General features: G+C 41.8%; 1 protein-coding gene across 24 annotated transcripts in view; it reads right to left on the reverse strand.

Moving 5' to 3' along the window:
• The window catches only part of Rbfox2 (RNA binding fox-1 homolog 2), a 277,312-nt gene that overhangs the window by 172,166 nt on the left and 82,547 nt on the right, over positions 1-22,599 (reverse strand). For 21 of the 24 annotated variants that reach the window (XM_045153017.1, XM_045153018.1, XM_045153014.1 and 18 more), the window contains one exon: positions 17,655-17,705. The exons of the other annotated variants lie outside the window; for them this stretch is intronic. In XM_045153017.1, the coding sequence (XP_045008952.1) occupies positions 17,655-17,705 (51 nt within the window). Of the gene's footprint in view, positions 1-17,654; positions 17,706-22,599 lie in introns of those variants that run through there. 24 annotated transcript variants of the gene reach the window in all.

Consider the following 22,599-nt stretch of genomic DNA (forward strand, 5'->3'; position numbering starts at 1 on the left):
CCCGGTTCGAGGCTCGGTTCCCCAGGTCCCACGTTAGCCAGATGCACAAGGGGGCGCACACGTCTGGAGTTCGTTTGCAGAGGCTGGAAGCCCTGGCGCGCCCATTCTCTCTCTCTCCCTCTACCTTTCTCTCTGTGTCTGTTGCTCTCAAATAAATAAATAAAAAATAAAAGGGATTTTAAAAAAAAAAAAAGACTTAAAAACAAATTCAATGCCTCTTGGCATTTTCTTAACACAAATATATCTCTGAGTCAAAAAGATAAGGATTCAAAGCACTAGTCTACCATTTATTATGTGTACAATGTGGAAGATAGGAAGAAAAATTCACCTCAATTTCCAAGTGGTGCTGCTGGTCAGGAAGCCATGTCTTTAAGACCAAAGTCATCTGGACAATATGCTACACAGATTTTAACTGTCTTTTTTTTTAAACTATTTTTTGTTTATTTATTTATTTGAGAGCGACAGACACAGAGAGAAAGACAGATAGAGGGAGAGAGAGAGAATGGGCGCGCCAGGGCTTCCAGCCTCTGCAAATGAACTCCAGACACGTGCGCCCCCTTGTGTATCTGGCTAACGTGGGACCTGGGGAACCGAGCCTCGAACCGGAGTCCTTAGGGTTCACAGGCAAGCGCTTAACCGCTAAGCCATCTCTCCAGCCCTTAACTGTCTTTTCACATCAATGCTGCTTCAGAAATACTTGCTTACTAGGTAAGGAATTAAACCTCAGCCTACTGCTATATATTTATCTAAAAGTTCAACTTGACAGCATAGGATAATTCTTTCCAGAACACTAAGGGAACTGGTGTTTTCCATGTAAAATGGTCACCAAATAGTACTGTATCTAGAATAGATTAATTCCAGCATGGGGAAAATGCTTAAGAACGTGAACAAAGATCAAATGCAATGTGGCCGACACTGAATCCACTGCAAGTTGTTCTGCGCCTGGCTGGTAACCCATCCAGGACCAAAGGGGAGAATCTAGTGTCACAGAGCACTAACTTTGCCCTGGGTGCCCTCTGTCGACAAAAATTGACATAACCACGTCTCCTGTCTGCCCTCCCTGTTCTCCTTCTGCCCCGGGAGAGCCAAAAGTCAGTCGAGTATGATTAACACTGCAGTAAGAAAGATTTCCAGTTATGAAATTTTCCTTGGCCCACAGTAGAAGGAGGAATATATCTTTTCTTTCCCCAGCTTTCCCAGGCCACCTTTATATGTTCTTGGGCCTGCAGCTTGTCTCTAAAGCAGTTAACTGGTTCAAGAATGAATAAAAGAAATAACCAGAATTTACAGCCTTAGTAAGTGGGATTTACATCACACTGTTTTTCACTTTAGAAACGGCTAGTAAGGGCTGGAGAGATGTCTTCACAGTTAAGTAATTTGCTTGCAAGGCCAAAGGACCCAGGTATGATACCCACATAAGCCAGATGCACAAGGTGGCACATGCATCTGGAGTTCATTCACAGTAACTAGGAGCCCTGATGTGCCCATTCTCTCTATCTGCATCTCTCTCAAATAAATAAATAAAATATTTTTTTAAAAAATGGCTAATAAAAGCACAGGAAATAAACTAACAAATAAAATGTAAAATGCTAAAGATATTAAACTATCACTGTGGGGCTAGGTGGGAGGGTTTTGTTGGTCAAGTACTTGCTGTGCAAGCATGATGACCTGAGTACAACTCCAAAACCCATGCAAAAAGAGCCAGGTATGGTGATGTGCGTTTGTAATCTCAGCACTGGGAGAGTAAGGCAGCTGCATGATCTCAGGGTTTGTTGGCTAGCCAACTAGCCTAATTAGTAAACTCTAGGCCAATGAGACCCTGTCTCAAAAAAAAAAAAAAGTGTTGCCAGGCTTGATGGTGCACACCTTTAATCCCAGCACTTGGGAAGCTGAGGTAAGAGTATCACTGTAATTTACCAGGCCAACCTGAGACTAATTCCAGGTCAACCTAGGTTATAGCAAGACCCTACCTCAAACCTGAGGAACATGCACCCACAAACAGATATGTACATGTGCACACACAATCAATGGTCAAGTTCCTTAGGAGTTTCTACAGATGAGAAACTAAAACAATCCAAGTAGAATGAGAACATCCTTAAGCTGGCAAACATACCCATCACCACCACCTCCAGTCTCCTCACAGAAAGGGCCCAAGAAGTAAAGTGAGGCACACAAAACTAGAAAATTAGAAACAAAGCCACGACTCAAGGTTCTTTTTTTAAAAAAAATTTGAAAGAGAAGGAGGCAGAGAGAGAGAGAGAGAGAATGGGCACGCCAGAGCTTCTAGCCTCTGTAAATGAATTCCAGATGCGTGCACCCCCTTGTGCATGTGGCTAAAGTGGGTCCTGGGGAATTGAGCCTCAAACAGGGGTCCTTAGGCTTCACAGGCAAGCGCTTAACCGCTAAGCCATCTCTCTAGCCCATCAAGGTTCTTTTTACTGCTCAAAAAACTTTTCTCATTTAGCGATTACCTAGGCAAAGATAATCACAACTTAATTACTTCTTTAGATGGGAAAAGAAACTAATAATATTAATAATCCAAAAGGAGGAGGGAGGACTGGAGAGATGGCTTAGCGGTTAAGCACTTGCCTGTGAAGCCTAGGGACCCCGGTTCGAGGCTCAGCTCCCCAGGACCCACGTTAGCCAGATGCACAAGGGGGCACACGCGTCTGGAGTTCGTTTGCAGTGGCTGGAGGCAGTAGCGTGCCCATTCTCTCTCTCTCTCTCTCTCTCTCTCTCTCTCTCTCTCTGCCTCTTTCTCTCTCTGTCACTCTCAAATAAATTAATTAATTAAAATATACATGTATCTTTAAAAAAAGGAGGAAACCTGACTTTTTCTACCGTTAAAGTTAAGACTTTCATAATATAACACTTCCTTAATAGCATCAAGTTTTCAACAATAATTTTTTTTTTTCACAAGGTTGAAAACTGCATGGGCCACCAACAACACACGTCTACATGAGGAGCAGTGGCCCATGCTCCATGAGCTAAGGCCAGCCTGCCATTTGTTATTGTACAACCACATACCACTAAGGAACTGAAATGCTTGTACATTTGTAATGGGTGAACAACAACAAAAATGTCACATATTTTACAACAGGGGAAATTTCCATTTCAGGGCCTGCAAATAAATTTTTATTAGACCACGGCCACACTCATTGCTCGGACAATCTGTGGTCTGCTTTCATGCTACAGCTTCAGTGCCCAGTCAACAGTGTATGGCCCATAACACCTATATGTCTACTCTGCCCAATCCTGTTCTCAACTACTGACAGATATGGTATCTGGTCATTGACTCATGTAGGAAGTACGAGATCATGCTCCTCTGAAGCCTGTTCCTTGGGTCTATGTGCTCACCTAGCCACTGAGTACAAGTCCTTCATGGGGTGAGTCACTGACTTGTGCTGCCTGTCTGACTGATCTTGCCTTCAGAGAAGCTGTGGTTCTCTGCAAGATTGGCATGTTTTTAAGCTAATATTTATTAGCATCCCCATTATATAAATGAGGAAGCAAACCTCAGAGAAATTCAATATTAGATCCAAACTAGAATTTGGCTCTGACACCAAAGTTCTACAAACGTTCTCCAATAATTTTCAAACTGGGTTTTCTAGCCAGTTGAGGAGTCTCCTAGGGAAAACAACACACACACACACACACAAAAGAGGGTTCCCTATGTTTTCCACTAAGGCTGCACTAACAATGTCTATTTTTACAAATTGTCTGACTGATTTCAAACACACAGTTTGCTACATGCATTCCCCTCCCCCTTCTACAATGACACAGATCGCAGCCATTAACAACATGACCTCAAAATTTCCTGAGACCCTTCATATGTGATTTATTGGCCTCAACCACTGGATTTCAAGACATGTACAACTCAAGAGTTTGACTGGCACTTTGAGAGTTTAGGTCATGGCAGTGTTGCCCTTTCTTTCTGTCCTCAAAGAACTCAAGATGCCACAGAGAACACCACGTGACCTGGGAGCCTCATCTGCCCACACAACACAGTCCCTATCTGGGGCCTCGCGCGTTGGTGCAGAGCTCCACTGTGGTGGTAGGCATGCCTAGCCAGCTTCAAAACAGCTCATATAAAGGCACACCTCCCTAGAGGTCAGCTTCCATCCTGCTCACCTGCTGTGTCCAAGCTTGTTTGTTCATAGCCTTCTCCCTCCTTCCGTACTGTGAGCCTAAGAAGGAATGTCCCTGTACAGCAAAAATAGTATAGTAGGATTCACTAACTCATCACCTGACAACCACCACATGCAACAATCTGATAGGAGAAGCTGATGCCGAAGTCTGAAAGGCAATCCCCCTCTTCAAAATGAAAGTCACCTCAGGCCACTTCTTACTACCTTTCGCAAATCTCACAAACCTGAGACTCTTAATTTCCTCATCTACCAGAAAAGATTAAATCCCAGCCTCCTTTCATACAGACTGAGGTCTAGGAAGACAAAGAACAGTTATAAAGATGATATGCACTTAAGCAGGACACAGAAATGCAGTGAAAAGGTGTCCTCCATTAGGAAAGGGGAAGTAAGGAGGGAGGCTGCCGACTAAAGAAAAATCAAACACAAAAGTGAATTTTTAATTTTTTTAAATTTATTTTTAAAGAGAATGAGAATAAGTGTGTCATGGCCTCCAGCAGCTGCAAACAAACTCCAGACATAGACACCACTTGGTGCATCTGGCTTCACATGGGTAGCAGGAAATTGAATTCAGGTTGTTAGGCTTTGCAGGAAAGCACCTTAACCACTAAGGCATCTCTCCAGCCCAGAAGTTAAAAAAATCAAGTAAAGCGTGAGATATATGCCCGCAGTGAAAATGTCACAAACTGAAATCTAACAAATTTGAATTAGGAATTCAGGTTCACTAATAAAAATGTATGAACCTGTTTCTTTACCTGTACAAAGGATCAAATAATCCCTGCTAAACATTTCATATAGATTCTGGCACACCATCAGCACTCTACACATGCTGGCTGTCTTCCTTAGACTACTCTGTCCTGGGTAGCTGTTAGGGCTAGGGCATGTCTGCTAGAATTAATGGATGTTCTTAGGAGGCCCTCTGACCCACAGGAAGCTTGTGAGACTGAGCTATAGGCACACTAAAGGAGCAAGAAAGATCCTGACAGCCGGAAACAACAGGATAATTACTGACTATTTTAACAGCCTTCTAGGGCTCCATAAAATAACAGATTTATATGTAATATCCACTTGTCCAAACTTATTAAATTTGTAAAGGTACTCTCTTACCAAAAGATCATATATCCAGATTCTTAAGTATTAATTTTTCGTAACGCTGTGGCAAAGCAACAGCAATGAAAAGTCTGACCAAAATTGGCTCTTTTTTTTTTTTTGGTTTCTTAAAGTAGGGTCTCACTCTAGTCCAGGCTAACCTGGAATTTCCTATGTCGTCTCAGGGTGGCCTTGAACTCATGGTGATCCTCCTACCTCTGCCTCCGAGTGCTGGGATTAAAGGCATGCGCCATCACACCTGACCAAAATTGGCTTTTTTATCCCCTCTGTCCATAGGAGAAAATCTCAATGAAGTAATGTCAACACTTCAAGAAGGACAACATGATAGGACACACCAATAATCTCAGTACTTGGAAGGCTGATGTAGGAGGCCAGCCTGGGCTAAAAAGCAAGATGTAGCCAGAGACTGGCTAGCAACTATGAGGCTGGCCTTTTGTCTTACCTTACATACTGAACTGGCCGGTTTTATTTTAAATCATCTCTTAGTTGTCTGATGAAGATAAAAGTTAGGGGGCTGGAGAGATGACTCAGAAGTTAAGGGGCTTGCCTATAAAGCTTAAAGGCTTGGGTTTGATTCCCTAGTGCCCACAGAAGTCACATGCACAAGATGGAGCATGTTCTCTCTCATTTTCTCTCTCTCTCTCTCTGTCTGCTTGCAAATAAATTAATATTTTTGAAAAAACATGATAGGGGCTATGTGTAGGTGTGTGAACTCATCCATGCTCTGCAAGCACTTGACCAACTGTGTCCATCTCCCTAGCTGTGGTTCAAGCTTCTAAAAGTAACTCACGAAATGGTAGCTTGGGCTGGCTGTGAGAAGACCATCTACTGTTTGGTATACTAATCACCTCAATGAGAATATGCCTACAACCCAGGTTAGCCTATGTAATACTACACAAGTTAAATTTCCTGTTGTTGGCACTGTTTGTAACACTAACTGTCATTTGTATCTCTAGTCAGAGATTTTTTTCTACTGGCCACATTAAGTATCTCCTTATAATACAACCAGTTATGGAAACGTGTCACGTCAGTGTACTAAAAAGTCAAGCATTGACATTATGATCCATTCATTTATAACATATGCCTAAGCAATTTCAGTTAAGAGTCAAGAAACAATCACATACATCCTTCAACTAAGCAAAGAGTCAAAGCTGATGGAAGAAATCAAACAGGGGCAAAAAAGGTACAGCAAAGGAATGAGAATAAAAACCAGCTCTATTTTGCAGTATTTCTGGTATAAGTTATTCATCTACCTGCAGATCCACAGCAGCCTGTAAGGGTTTAGGAGGCAGAAGAACCAATAAAAAAAAGTCCCATTATTTCCATAACTAAGAGTGTCACTAGTAAGAAACACAAAATCAAAGTCAAGAGAGCCCTTAAAGGAAAGAAACTCGGACCTAGGGACAGATGACAAGACACTTTCTATACTGTATGGAAAGCTAAAGGCAGCTCAAGCTCTTTCACAACCAATGTCATTCTTGTCCCAGTACGTTTTTCAAAATTTAATCTTTTCAAACACCCTGGTCTCACAGATGAGAAAACCGAGCCTTCAAGAAATGAGATTCTAGCCAGGCGTGGTGGCGCACGCCTTTAATCCCAGCACTCAGGAGGCAGAGGTAGGAGGATTGCAATGAGTTTGAGGCCACCCTGAGACTACATAGTTAATTCCAGATCAGCCTGGATGAGAGTGAGACCCTACCTTGAAAAACCAAAAGAAACAAAAGAAAGGAAAGGGAAAGGAAAGGAAAGGAAAAAAAAAGAAGTGAAGTTCTATGCTCATAGTCCAGGGTTATTTCCCACATTCACATGATCTGAATCTTGCAGAAATTCTCTTATAACCTGTCAAGTAAGTTCACTCAAAGACAATGAGCAAAGGGTTCACCAAAGAGAAAATTGTGAGCAGAGGTCATTCAGCATTCTTGGGATCGCAGGAGAGGGAGCTATAGCCAAAGGTCTCGCAGGACGCTTGGAATTTTGCTGGAGAAGCAAGCAGCAGTGTTTCAAGCGAAAGGCGCTAAGAAGAAACTTATGTCCAAGACAGATACCTGAAGGGCTATGAAGAGAAATACACGATAGACAAAATGAATAGATAAGGTAACAATGACAAACAGAACTGGAGAAACTAGGACCAAATTGTAAATTGACTTGAAAAGAAAAGAAATACCTTACCTTGGACCAAATTCTAGCCAAGTTATGAAAATTTCAAAAATTCTTTCTACTAATGCTGCCAAATCTATATGAGGTAGGCAAATAAACTTACACATGGTTCATTCCCCCATAAAGAGCTATTAAATTTAAGAGATTAGACATATATTCCAAGCTACTAATTTAAAATCTAAAGATTATTCTCATATAACAAATAACTAAGAATTAAAAAGAAACTGGGGGGGGACAGGAGAAAGACTTAAATCAGAGCATGAGAACCAATTTCCTTGTAAAGCTCCCTTTTCCATAAAATAAATTATAAAATAATTTGCTGGGTTAGAGAGATGGCTTAATGGTTGAGGCACTTTCCTATAAAACCAAGGACCCAGGTTCGATACCCCAGGACCCATGTAAGCCAGATGCACAAGCTGGTGTATGCATCTAGAGTTCGTTGCAGCAACTGGAGGCCCTGGCTTTCCTATTTCCACCTCACTTTCCCTCCCTCTTTCCCCCTCCCTCTTTCTCTAATAAGTAAAAACTTTTTAAATTTTACAAAAAGAAAATAATTTACTGACCCTAACAGCATGTAAGAAAATTTGCTTTTTACCTATATTCTGTAGCATTCTTTCACAGGGAGCATAGCTCTTCCCTTATAAATAACTGGAGATTTTAAAGAGGGAGAAAACCTGTCCAAAGTCATACTGCCTGCAACAGCAGCGATGATTTAAAGTCAAAGAACTATTTCCATGAAACAGCCTGTCACAGAGGCTACAATGCAGCTTTGGTCAAAAGGGCAAGTGGCCTGGCTGACTTCTGCTGCTGGTTCTCTGCTGAACTGCATCTCGTAAGACATGCAGAAAGCAGCAGAACTTCTCTTCACTATGCGAAAAGCTTTCTTGCCCAAACTTGTCAGCCCCTAAGGAGCTAGAGAAGGCAGTGTCAGCCAAGCAGCTACTATATATGTGCCAATCTTCCTTGGAGCAATCACCAGGTCTGAGTCGAAAAAGGTAAAATAGCTGTTTTCATAGTCTCTTTCACAAAATAGATATATTCAGAGCTTATTCAAGCTTAGTAAGCAAGATGAAAACAGATTTTTTTCTTTCCTTGGGGAAAAAGAAAGATATGGCCTATAAGAAATCTCATGAGAAAAAAAAATTTGCAAATTATAATCTGACAAAGAACTTTAGCCAGAATATACAAAGAATTCTTGTAATTCAATAAAACAAGAAAACCATATAAACTGAGTAAAGGAACTTCAATAGATACCTGGACAAAAATATTGGGCCAGACATGGTGGCACACATCTTTAATCCCAGCACTTGGGAGGCAGAAGTAGGATGATTATGGTGAGTTTGAGGCCACCCTGAGACTACATAGTGCATTACAGGTCAGCCTGAGCTAGAGTGAGACCCTTCCTTGAAAAAAAAAAATAATAATGAGGGCTGGAGAGATGACTTGGTGGTTAAGGTGCTTGCCTGCAAAGCCAATAGACCCAGGTTTGATTCCCTAGGACCCACATAAGCCAGATGCACAAGGTGGCACATGCATCTGGAATTCATTTGCAGTAGCCAAAGGCCCTGGTGTGCCCCTTCTCTCTCCCTTTCTCTCTCTCCCCTTCTGTCAAATAAATAAAATTAATTAATTTTAAAAAATATGTAGGAGCAATTTGTAAACACATGAAATGGTACCCCATATTGTTAAACATTAGTAACATATAAATTAAAACACTACAGGTGTGGTGGCACATACCTCTAATCCCAGTGCCTTGGGAAGCAGAGATAGGAGGAGTGCTGTGAGTTCAAAGCCAGCCTGAGACTACAGAGTGACTTTCAGGTCAGCCTGGGGCAAGAGTGAGACCCTACCTTGAAAAAAACAAACAAATAAAACACTACAGGGTACAGGGGCTGGGAACATGGCTCAGCATTAAAGGCACTGGCAAAACCTACTGGCCAGGGATTCAGTTTCCAGGCCCCCCACATAAGCCAGACACAAGTGGCTCAAGTATCTGGCATTCATCTGTAGTGTGGCAAGAGACTTTGCTGTGCCTGTGCACACACACACAAATTCATACAAACAAATGCAAGACCACTACATGTTCATTATAATTTCAAGAGTAGACAAAACCAAAACACTTCAGAAAAAAAAAAAGTCTGATGGTTGTATTAGAAGTTAAGCACAAGATTACCATTACCTCAGCAATTCCACTCCAAAAAACCTACCGAAGAGAAATCAAACTTGTGCCACACAAACACCTGTAATGAATGTTCATGACAGCCTAACTGGCAACAATCCAAATTCCTACCAACTGGTAAAAATAGGTAAGCAACTGAGTGCATATAAAATACTGACATATTCTATGTAGCAGTTCTTTCTCATTGCTAGGACAGAAGCAACTTATGGGTACAAAAGGTTGCTGGCTTACAGTTTCAAAGGGAAGTTTCATCGTAGCAGGGAAAGCATGGCAGGAGCAAACAGTTGGGCATCACATCTCCACAGCAGTGGGGAGGAGGAAAGAGTGAGCTCCGTGGCAAGGCGGGCTGGGCTGTAACACAGCCCCAGGCCTGACCACAGTTGACATAGCTCCTCAGAAAGGCTCCCCTCCCATAAGCTCCACCAACTGAGGATTAAGCATGAGGCGTCATCACAAAGACATGAGAATATGGGGGATCTTTACATTCAAGCCACTATATACCACAACCTGAGTGACCTCAAAAACAATGTTAACTGAAGGTCACACAAAGAAAATTACATATATTTTGTAAGTCCATCAAGTCCATGAAATATCTAGAAAAAAGTATATTATAGTCAGAAACATATCATATTAGTTGCCTAGAGGGGACTGGGGTAGCATCAGGGACTGACTACAAGAGAATCTGAGAGAACTTGGGAGATAAGGGTGGTGTCACTGCACAAATTTACTGAAAACTGTTCAATCAGGAGCCAGGAAGATGGCTCAGTGAGTAAGAGCACTTGCTATACAAGCATGAGGACAAGATCCCAGAACCCGTATAATAAGCTGCGCATGGCTGTGCACACCTCTAACCCCGGGACTGGGAGGAGAGGCAGGAGAACTGCTGGAAGTCCCTGGTCAGCCAGTCTAACTGAAAAGCGGGGAGCGCCAGGTTCAATGAGAGACACTCTATTAAGGAAATTAGATGGAGGAGCAGTAAGGAAGAACACAATATCGTCTTCTGACTCCCACACGTATGCGCGCAGGGCTCACATATCTGCACATGCCACATACATTTACAAACACCCTACCAAACTGCTTAATGTAAACATTACATTGGATGAATTTTTATGGTATGGAAATTATATTTCAATAGAGCTCTTAAAAAAGCAATTGCCAGCTGGGCGTGGTGGTGCACGCCTTTAATTCCAGCACTTGAGAGGCAGAGGTAGGAAGATCACTGTGAGTTCGAGGCCACCCTGAGACTCCATAGTGAATTCCAAATCAGCCTGGGCTAGAGTGAGACCCTACCTCGGGGGGGGGGGGGGGAGGGAATGCCAGGACAGGGGAGAGATGGCTCAGTGGTTAAAGGTGCTTATTTTATTTTTTTTAAGCAAAATCTTATTTATTCCTTTTTTTTTTATTAGTTTGGTATTCAGCAAACACAGGCAGTTTGGTACCATTATTAGGCTCATCCATGTAAAGGTGCTTGTTTTAAAAGCCTGCTGACCTAGGTTCAATTCCCCAGTGCCCATCGAAAGCCAGATGCATAAAATGGCACGTGAAAATGGAGTTCATCTGTAGTACCCATACTTTTTCTCTCTCAAATAAATAAATGAGTTTTCAAAAAGTGATTGCTGCCGGGCATGGTGGCACACGCCTTTAATCCCAGCACTCGGGAGGCAGAGGTAGGAGGATCGCCATGAGTTCAAGGCCACCCTGAGACTACAGAGTTAATTCCAGGTCAGCCTGGACCAGAGTGAGACCCTACCTCGAAAAACCAAAAAAGAAAAAAAAAGTGATTGCCATACATATATGCATAATTTATTTATATATATACATATGCATGTTTATAGTTTAAATATAACTTTATATATATAGTAATCAAGGAGGAAGCAGTAAATAAGAAAGTGAGTAGGGCAGGGGAGATGACTCAATGGTTAAAGGTGCTCGCTTGCAAAGCCTGTCACTTCAGGTTCAATTCCCCAGCACCCACATATAGCCAGATGCAAAGTAGTACATGCATCTGTGATCTCAGCACACCTAGACAATGGGAGGCAGAGCTAGAAGACTCTGAAGCTCCTTGGCCAACTACTTTGAAATTATCTCCAATTGCAAGGGAACCTTTCTCAAAGAAGGTGGTGGGTGGTGCAGACACTTTAACGTTGTCCTCTGACCTACACACACACACACACACACACACACACGTTAACTTGGTAAATTAAAGAAAATGAATGAAGGTATAATATTCTGTCATTCAGCTATAAAATTTATCTGCACCCAGAATGATGTGTTATACAAGCTATAAAGGAACAAAAAATACTGACTTTAACAAAAATGGCTTTATTGGCTGGGCATGGTAGTGCACACCTTTAATCCCAGCACTCGGGAAGCAGAGGTAGGAGGATCACTGTGAGTTCGAGGCCACCCTAAGACTACACAGTGAATTCCAGGTCAGCTTGGGCTAAAGTGAGACTCTACCTCGAAAAACCAAAAAAAAGGGGGGGGGACTTTATTGGAAGGAAGGAAACTATGCCTTTAAAACCCTTTAAATTTCTTGCCTTCAACAGCACACTAAAGGATGGTATCAAAATCTGGTAAGTCAAGAAATAGCAAAATGCAACTTCTTTAGATGCATGGCAATAAGCAGCAGAACAGAAAAGGGTCTTTGCAGGCAGAGCAGCACTGGAACTCTCTGCAGAAAGAAATGATCTGCAAGCAGCAACAAAGGCTGACACTGAGCATGAGGTTGGAAAGCACCAGGCGCTGTTGCATGTCCGGCCCTTCATCCACTAGAGGGTGTAAGGACGCCACCATAGAGCAGCCTATCCCAGTGATGCCGCCCGATGATGACCTGGCATGAAGGCTGAATAGGGACCTGCACAACCCACCTGAAGAAAAGTGGTTTTATACTTCTTATCACTAACAACAAAGAAAAGGATGTCTAACTTTTAAAAGAACAAGAAATACCACCTTTCATTTTAATCTGGTGACTGCCTAAGGGACATGGGGGCTCTTTATGGTTTTCTTTGTTTGGATTGGTACTGTTACTGAGGCTTAAACCCAGGGCCTCACACATGCTAAGTACACTCTATAAGTGAGCTACACCCCCATCCCTTAAGGGTAAATTTTTTAATTTTTTTAAATTTATTTGGGGGAGGGGAGACAGGGAGAATGGGCGTGTCAGGGCCACTAGACATTGCAAACAAACTCCAGACACATATGCCACCTTGTGCATCTCGCTTACAAGGGTACTACAGGTTCTTAGGCTTCACAGGCAAGTGCCTTAACTACTAAGCTATCTCTCCAGCCCAAAGGCAAATTTTTTTAAAAATATATTTTACTAACCAGATGTGGTGGTGCACGCCTTTAATCCCAGCACTCAGGAGGCAGAGGTAGGAGGATCATTGTGAGTTTGAGGCCACCCTGAGAACATTGAGTGCATTCCAGGTCAACATGGGCTACAGTGAGACCCTACTTTGAAAAACAAAAACAAATAAACAAACAAACACACATACATACATACATACATATATATATATATATATATATATATATATATATTTGACAGAAAGAAAGAGGGAGAAAGAGAGAGAATGGGTGCGACAGGGCCTCTAGCCACTGCAAACAAACTCCAGATGCAAGTGCCACCTTGTGCATCTGGTTGATGTGGGTCCTGGGGAACCAAATCTGGATCCTTTGACTTTCTTTGTAGGCAACCACCTTAACTGCTAAGCCATCCCTCCAGGCCTCAAGGGTGAATTTTTAATGATGAAAATTATTAAAATAAGGTTTGTTCAAAACAGTCATTAAACCATTAGTGGATACAGGAGGCAAATTCTGATCAACTATTTCTTAATGGAATGGGATAGAATGTAAAAATCACACAATACTTAGACAGCAAGGGTAGGTATGTATGGTAACACTTGGCTGAGCTCTAGCCACCCATGTGCATGTTTTTACATGTGCTGTGTCTGGATGTGGAGGTTCTAGGATATTCAGCACTTCAGACGTTTTTACTCAGCAAAGCACAGAGTTGGAATTTGACCACTCCCCTCCCATGCACTCTACCACAATTCTGCCCATGCAAAGGAAAACAGTCAACGTTTCCTTGCTGCCAAGCCAAGTGACTGCATGAAGAGATGTGTTTGTGTTCTTTTTTTCTTTCTCACATCTCTTAATCAAAATAACTAAAAGCCCCAAAAAACTCACTGCAAAAACAGATCTAAAATAAACACTATCCTAAGGGCAAAAGGATGAAGAACTCATTAGGAAAGGGGCAGTAAAAATTTCTTGAAAGAAAATCTTTTTAATACCAAAACTCTTAAGTCATTATTTTATGTTAGTTTTGAGAGAGAGAGAGAGAGAGAGAGAAGCAGGGAGGAGGAAACACCGAGTGCACTATGAACAAACTCCAGGAGCGCGTGCGCCCCCTTGTGCGCATGTGCAACATTGCATGCTTGTGTCACTTTTGCATCTGGCTACTTGGGACCTAGAGATTCAAACAGGCTTTGCAGGCAAGCACCTTAACCACTAAAGCATCTCTCCAGCCCTCTCTTAAGTCATTTTTATTCTGTTCTCTATAGTAAATTTAAATTTATCTAAGTCATATTTACCAACTTAAACATTTTATTTGATAGTTATTTATTATTTTTGGTAACCACTAAAGCATATCCACACAATGACTTTTTTTAATTTTGAAATCTGATTTATTTAAGTCAGAAATTGAGAGAGAGAGAGAGAGAATGGGTGTGGCCAGGGCCTCCAGCCACTGCAAATGACCTCTAGACATATGTGTCACCTTGTGCAACTGGCTTACGTGGGTCCTGGGGAATGGAACTGGGATCTTTTGGCTTTGCAGGCAAACGCCTTAACCATGCATTCATAAGCACAAGCATGTATATCACAAGGCAATATAGCAGGAATCTAGACCACTACCTGGTGTCACCTGCTTAAAATCCTCCATGGCTTCAACCTAAAACATTTAGCTTTTCTGAGCTGGTTTCCACTTCTACAAAGCTGGAACACTGTCTCCTCTACGTCCACAGAAAGACCACAACAGCAAGCGCATTAGCCTGGAGTACTGCATTCTTTCAGGAAGCTTGTTCACTGCTTGGGAAAGACAGCTTGTGATGACTATGTATAAAAAAGCAAAACTCTGCAAGGTTCCACCTGCTTTCCTTCACAGATTTTTGTTTTGTTTTGTTTTGTTTTTTGAGGCAGGGTCTCACTTTAGCTCAGGCTGACCTGGAATTCTCTATGAAGTCTCAGGGTGGCCTCAAACTCACGGTGATCCTCCTACCTCTGCCTCCTGTGTGCTAGGATAAAGGTATGTGCCACCATACCTGGCTCCTTCACAGATTTTTAACTGTGTTATTTCACTTATAACATGATCAAAATGTTACTTTTAACAATGAAATGCTGGTCCCCTAAGTGCTAATGAACTTAACCAGCAGCCATGGACCCCTATAGCTAAGCTTCACAATGTTTGTGAAGCCCCTAGATGAAGAGTAAAGTAACAAGAGAGGAGAGAAAAGACCTCCAACATGACAGTGTACTTCCCTTGGGTAAGTTAATAATCTGTCTGGAGGGAAGGACCTCAAGTACAAGACCAACTTAATTTTTATTCATCTATAACTTGAACTGCTTTGCCTGAGGAAGTTACTGAACCTCTTGTACCTTTGTTTTCTTACTCTTCCAAAGGGAACACTTGACTCGTCTATTTCAAAACGTATGTCTTGGGGGATGAGATGAGATTATACCAAAGGTGCCTCACAGCAATCAAGTGATTACAATTTTTACCTTCAGATGGTGATAAAAATCATATGTGGACATATGCCCACAAATACACATGTTAAAAAGTCTGTGTGGACACAGTTCTTAGCTATTTTAGAAAGGAACAGTGAAAGAATAAGGAAAATAAACAAAGGGGCACAGCTGAAATTCAGCCCACTCCCTGGCTCCTGGGTTTGCTGAGACAAATCCACAGTGGGGGATGTAAAGATCACAAGTTCAGTTCCTCTGCACCTTGGATTGCACTGCCTCCCAAATCTCGAAGGACAAAGTGAGAGTTCACAAGATTAGGCACATTAATTAGCAGTACTCAACTGGATTCTGTAGTCATCCAATACAACAAGCAGCGATTCAATATTTGCTTGATTCTAGGATCCCTAATTCAAAGATCCAGCCAGAGTACAAAATAAAGTCCAAGAAAACAAACTGGAATAAACCTGTTACCACCCAGGATGTACCTCAAAGTAAATGGGCAGCTTTAAACCATGGATGGCAAAGAGTATGTTTAGGTCTCCAGCAGATACCATGAGTAATGAATGTGCAAGTTATAGAAAGAGCTCTGGGCTACAAAAGAAAAAAATAAATAAAAGAAGTCCAGGTAAATAAAACTACTTTAACAAATTCCTATTAAGTCCTTTTGCTTAGCTTCTTGATGATCTGCAATCCCCACAGAGGAACGCTGTGCTAGACAGTGTCCTTACAGATTCTTGTAAATTCAGAAGTCTCTTTCCACACTCAACATCAATTAACTTACCTCTTGCTTCCCAAATATTTTACGAATAATTAAACATTTGTATTAATATGCAAGACTAGATGAAAAGATGAACACAGTGTGTTATATTCAGTGTCCAAGGTGAAACGGAGAAGGCTGCACTTCGGGAAAGCATGCAGGGATTTCTGAACATCTCAACAGCTTGGCCCAGTCGTTGACCTTCTCAGTGGGAATCTCTGTGGCTAGATCTCCAGCACCAACATTTTTTCTGATGTATGGCCAGGGCATACAACTAGTATTAAAGGCCATAAGTCTAGGGCAGACCCAAACTAAAAACAAAAACAAATACACACAGTTTTCACATTCTCATTAGAACTGGGGGTTAATGGCTGTGTCTTTCACCAAAATGTTCCATCTGCTATATCAACAGTGATGATCCCTTGGGAGATGAACATTAGGGTGAACAATCTTCCTGGCTATCTCTCCCTACCATACCTAGGGGCACTCTGCTGCCAATCTAACACTTAAAAAAAAAAAAAAAGCACTGGGCAAATATTCTCCAATGTGGAAGGCTTCCAAAGAAGACTAGAGATTATCCTAACTTGTAAAAACAGCTTCTGAGAGGAACCATGTCAACCTGTCATTCAGTACTGTGATGCTTCATGTCCCCTGGACAAGCATAACATTGTAGCCCTTTTTTTTTTTTTTTTTTTTTTGGACAACACTGTAGGAATCACTGGTAAGCATCCAAAGACACCAGAAGCTACCTTTTCAAATCTCCTGAACCATGTCAATTATTTCTGCAAACAGGAGGAGGTGAATTTCACAAACACCACTTACCCAAGGGATAGCATTGCCTGTTCATGTGCCCTAACTCCATTTCAGCCTCTGCTCAAGCCTTCAATAGCAAGGACACTTAGGGACATTTTATATACTTGCTAGACTCTACTGAGGCTATCTTGCATAAAGCAATTCTGCTCTGGGCCACAATAGGGCTTGGGTTTTCTCCACCTCATCCCCATCTAACAAAGAAAGGCAGTAGAAACTTTGCTTTCTCTCAAGCAGGCCTTCCCTCATTAAAACCATAAGGCTGGAAAAATCCCCCAGGGACAAGAACAGAATTTTCTTGCTGCCAATTATTGCAAATGCTCAAAAAGAAAAAAAATCTCTGCAGGAAGTGACAGAAAACAAAAAGACAAATCCTGCACTTTGAATCTATGAGGTTTCAAGAAAAACTATGTATTTCCTAAAGAACATTAGCAAACAATCATTACTGTGCTAAGTGAATGTTTTCTCCTATAAGACCTGTAATTTTAAGAACATGATCAAGATATTTTAAGATTAATATGTTTAATTTATAATCTACAAGTATATTAGGGGCTGGGTAGTTAGGCCAGTGGTTAAAGGTACTTGCTTGCAAAGCTGGTCAACCTGGACTTAACTCCCTAGCATCCATGTAAAACCATCAGATGGAGTGTGGCACATGCATTTGTGTTCATGTGTATGCACAAAGGCACACACACACACACACACACACACACACACACACACACACACGTTATAAACAGCAGACACCAACCTGGCTGTCCCGTGCTGGGAATCCATGATACCCTGGGGTCAGAGGCTCGTTCTAAGAAAAAGAAGAACAAAAGAATCAAACTATAAAAGAAAATGCTAAGAATAATAAAAATCATCCAAGATGATCAAACGTGTATTTCTGCCCCAGTTCCCAAAGTAGTCCAGAGCTGAATTCCATCCTACCTAAGTACATACATTTCCTAGGTAAACCTCCACAATGGCACAAACAAAAATCAAACAAGAAACATTTTCTGCTTAGGAACGATACATAACTATACATAAACACTGTTTTCCTCCTTGCACAGATGAATTTTTTTCCTTCCCAGTATTATCCAACAAAATACTACTGAGATTCGAAGAAGAATAATTTCTAATTGCAGACTGGAATTTTAGCAACCCCAGCTCATTCTCACTGAAGGCTGAACTCCAAGACAACCAAGAAGTTCCACATGTTCCCAACCTGTTGAGAGATTCCCCCTAACCTAGAAAGTTTCAGTCACTTCCATCAACCAGTTTCTCAGTTATTTTAAGTTTAGATGAAATTCTATCTCTGTTCAAGGATTCCTGCTCCTCTCTACCATCTCATGGATAGACTTAACTACAAAGATGCAAATGCCAGTATTTATTTTCCATGTCAGTGATTATTTTAATTCTTCTGTTTAACAGCGTTATGTTAAACGTGTCCCATTTTCATATTAAACAAATCAAGATCCTTGAGGGCAAGGATCCTAGCCAATAAAACCTATACAATCCTAATGTAGTACAAAGTCACATCACATGAGCTTTCACTCAACGACTTAGGTGACCCATTCAAGCACTCAAGCAATAGACACGAAATACTAAAAATTCCAAATTCATGTTAAATGATTGAAGCAATAAGAAACATGCATACAAGAATGTTCTTCTGGGCTGGAGAGATAATTTAGCAGTTAAGGTGCTTGCCTGCGAAGCCTAAGGATACAGGTTCAATTACCCAGTATCCACATAAGCCAGATACACAAGGTGGTACATGAGTCTGGAGTCTGTTTACAATTGCTGAAGGCACTGGCTCATATTCATTCATTCATTCATTCATTCATTCATTCATTCTCTCTCTCTCTCTCTCTTTCTCTCTGTCTTCTTAACAAAAGATGCCAACACAGTTGAATATGACATGTGAAGGAAATTAAAGCCCAATCTAATACCATATGCAAAATTAAGTCAAAATAGGTCATACCTAACACTATAAAAGTTTTAAAAGAAACCACAGGCATTCATTTTCATCTTTAGTTAAAAAGCAGTCTGTGGAGCCAGGCATGGTAGCACATGCCTTTAATCCCAGCACTCAGGAGGCAGAGGTAAGAGGATCACAGTGAGTTTGAGGCCACCCTGAGGCTACATAGTTACCTCTTAACAGGAAATATATCAAGAATGTCTCATAAAGAGATAGGATTAAGAAAGCGGCCTGGAAAAATGGCTCAGCAGTTACAGCACTTACCTGCAAAGCCTAAGGAACCAGGTTTGATTGCCCAGTATCCACATAAAGCCAGATGTACAAGGTGGCATGTGCATCTGGAGTTCATTTGCAGTAGTAGGAGGGCCTGGCATACCCATTCTCTCCCTAATTGACTCTCTCACTCTCTCAATTTTTTTAAAAAGAAAGAAAGTAATCAACTTGCTAGTAAAGCCTGATGGCCTGGGTTCAGTTCCCCAGTACCTATGTAAAACCAATTGCACAAAGTGGTCCATGCATCTGGAGTACAGTTGCAGAAGCAAGAGGCCCTGGCATACCTATGCTCACATTCTCTATCAAATAAATTTAAATTATTTTAAACATTTATTTACTTATTAGAGAGAGGGGGGAGGGGGCAGAGAGAATGAGCATGTCAGGGCCTCCAGCTACTGCAATCAAATTCCAGACACATGTGCCACTTTGTACATCTTGCTTATGTGGGTCCTGAGGAATCAAACCTGGGTCCTATGGCTTTGCAGGTAAGTGCCTTAACCACTGAGCCATCTCTCCAGACCCAAACTTTTTATTAAGTAAGTAAAACTCGAGTTGAGCATGGTGGCACATGCCTTTAATCCCAGCACTTGGGAAGCAGAGGTAGGAGGATCTCTGTGAGTTCAAGGCCACCCTGAGACTACATAGTGAATCACAGGTCAGCCTGGACTACAGTGAAACCCTACCTTGAAAAAAAAAAAGTAAAACTGGGGTTGGAGAGATGGCTTAGAGGTTAAGGTGTTTGCCTGCAAGGCCAAAGGACCATGGTTCAATTCCCCAGGACCCACATAAACCAGATGCACAAGGTGGTACATGCATTTGAAGTACATTTGCAATGCCTGACGCCCTGGGGTGCCCATTCTCTCCCTCTCTTCCCCTCTCCCCCCCTCAAATAAATAAATACATACATAAATAAATTTTATTTAAAAATAAATTATAGTTCAGGACATCCTGGAGTTCAACAGTACAAAACATTTTTTGTAAGAAAAAGATTGCAATCCTACAGGGCAGTATTATCAAAAACTTTAGAAGCAGGCTGGAGGGATGGATTAGTAGTTAAGGCATTTATTTGCCTGCAAAGCCAAAGGACATAGGTTTGATTCCCCAGGACCCATGTAAGCCATATGCACAAGGGGGCACACATGTCTAGAGTTCATTTGCAGTGGCTGGAGGCCCTGGTACATGCCCATTCTTCCTCTCTCTCTCCCTCCCTCTCTCCCTCCCTCTCTCCCTCCCTCCCTCTCCCTCTCCCTCTCCCTCTCCCTCTCCCTCTCCCTCTCCCTCTCTCTCTCCAGCCCCCTCTTTTTCTGTCAAATAAATAAATAACTTTTTTTAAATGAAAAAGAAAACCACTTTAGAAGCAAGCAGGGTGTGGTAGCACACGCTTTTAATCCCAGCACTCAGGAGGCAGAGGCAGGAAGATCACCGTGAGTTCAAGGCCACCCTGAGACTATATAGCAAATTCCAGATCAGCCTGGGCTAGAGCAAGACCCTACCTTGAAAAACCAAAAACAATAAATAAATAAATAAATAAATAGACAAACAAACTTTAAAAGCAAAGACAGATACGAAAAAACTGTGTCCGAGGAAATAAAACTGCCCCACCTGGGAATTCTCTGGTCTTTGGGAACTCTGCCTGTCTCAGAATGACCTATATAGAATGAGTTTTATCCCGCCTGTACTGTCTCTTCAATACACATTAGCATTAACATCGCACTTTGGATTTTATAAGTGTAGATCCTGTAATATATATTCTCTAGCAACTTGCTCATTACTATGTGAGATTCACCTCCACTAATGCATATCACTATATTGCACTAGTTTGCTTAGTATTCTATCTTATGCCAAGTTGTGCCAGGCGTGGTGCTGCATGCCTTTAATACCAGCACTTGGGAGGCAGAGGTAGAAGGATCCCAAAGTTCAAGGCCACCCTGAGACCACATAGTGAATTCCATGTCAGCCTGGGCTAAAGTGAGACCCTACCTCAAAAAACAAAAAATTAAAATTAAAATAAGAATATATAAGTGCCAAGTTGTATTTCTGTGCTATTTTTCCGTTAGTGGACATTCACTTCTTCTCAGTTATACTTTGTGTGTTTGTGCTCACACACACACTACAATGCCTATGGGCACTGTTTAGAACTGAAATAACACTTTCCATTACATTTTTAGCAAAAATCAAAATGAAAAGATTACAAATTGGCAAGAAGATGCATAAACAGGTACCTTCAGCCTAATACTAGAAGTGGGAGTATGTACAGAGCACTGTTTTGGAAAGCAATGTGACTGTGACAATACCCAGTGCAGTATTCTATCTTCTCTGCGTATGGTGTGTGTGCCTTATGCACACACACTATGGCATGGTGTGGGGGCCGGAGAACCACCTCAAGTGTCAGTCCTCGCCTCTCACTGTCAGCTGCTTCATTTGCCAGGACGCCTGGCCCATGAATCAATCCAGGGTGTTCTCCTGTCTTTGCTGGGATTAAAGGCATGCACCACCATGATATTTTTTACAAAAGGCCAAGGTTATTCACTGGTGAAAAGACAGCCCTTTTGATGTGAGGAAAACTAGATATCTGTAAGAAGAATAAAAACAAATCCGTGGGCTGGAAAGATAGCTAGTAGTAAAAGCACTGCCTGTGAAGCCTAAGGACCCGAGTTTGATTCCACAGTATCCATGTAAGCCAGATGCACAAGGGGAGGGAAGGGGGTAAGGGAAGGGGATGAAGGGAAGGGGAGGGAAAGCCTATGGTTGAGGAGGTCATAAGCAGGCCTATGACTGTTGTCTGGCTAAATGGATATATTATGCCCATCAAACTGTCCTCTAATACTTTTGTTTGTACCCATATACCCATATAGAAATACTGCTCTCTCTTTTGGTTAGAGAAGCTCCTCTCTGCAGATGGCAGTGACCAATGGGGTGACTCGAAACTCACAAAGTGCTGAGAAGTCACAGAGAGGAGTATTCAGCACTAAGGGGGATATCTCTATCATATCCTCCCTCCAAGGTTCAAGGTCCACTGCAGAACAGGTGGCAGAAAAAAATGTAAGAGCCAAAAGGAAGGGGAGGAATGCTTTATAATACTGTCTTTCAGACACAAAATGGCCATGGTACTCAGGACCTCACAGCTGGAGACTCTGTCTACAGAAGACCTGTATAATAGAAAGGAGGGGAAATGATGACATCAAAATAGAAGAAAGACTAGCTGTAAAGAAGAAGGATTCAGTGGAGGAAGGTTAGGGGAGAAGGGGAAAAAAGGGTGGTGGGTGGGAATAATGATCATGGTAGACTCTCTTTGCATGGACATTGTCAATAAAAAGTGGGAGGGAGGGAGGAAGGTTCTCTCTAAGAATGAACTCAGATCATATTACACGATAGCAGAACAGTATGTGTGCTTTTTGTGGCTTAAGTGTATGCAATGCAGGGTGTGCGTGTGTGTCATGTGGCGTGTGTGTGTGTGTGT

Source organism: Jaculus jaculus, chromosome 6 (assembly GCF_020740685.1).
Source record: "Jaculus jaculus isolate mJacJac1 chromosome 6, mJacJac1.mat.Y.cur, whole genome shotgun sequence".
Classification (NCBI taxonomy): Eukaryota; Metazoa; Chordata; class Mammalia; order Rodentia; family Dipodidae; genus Jaculus; species Jaculus jaculus.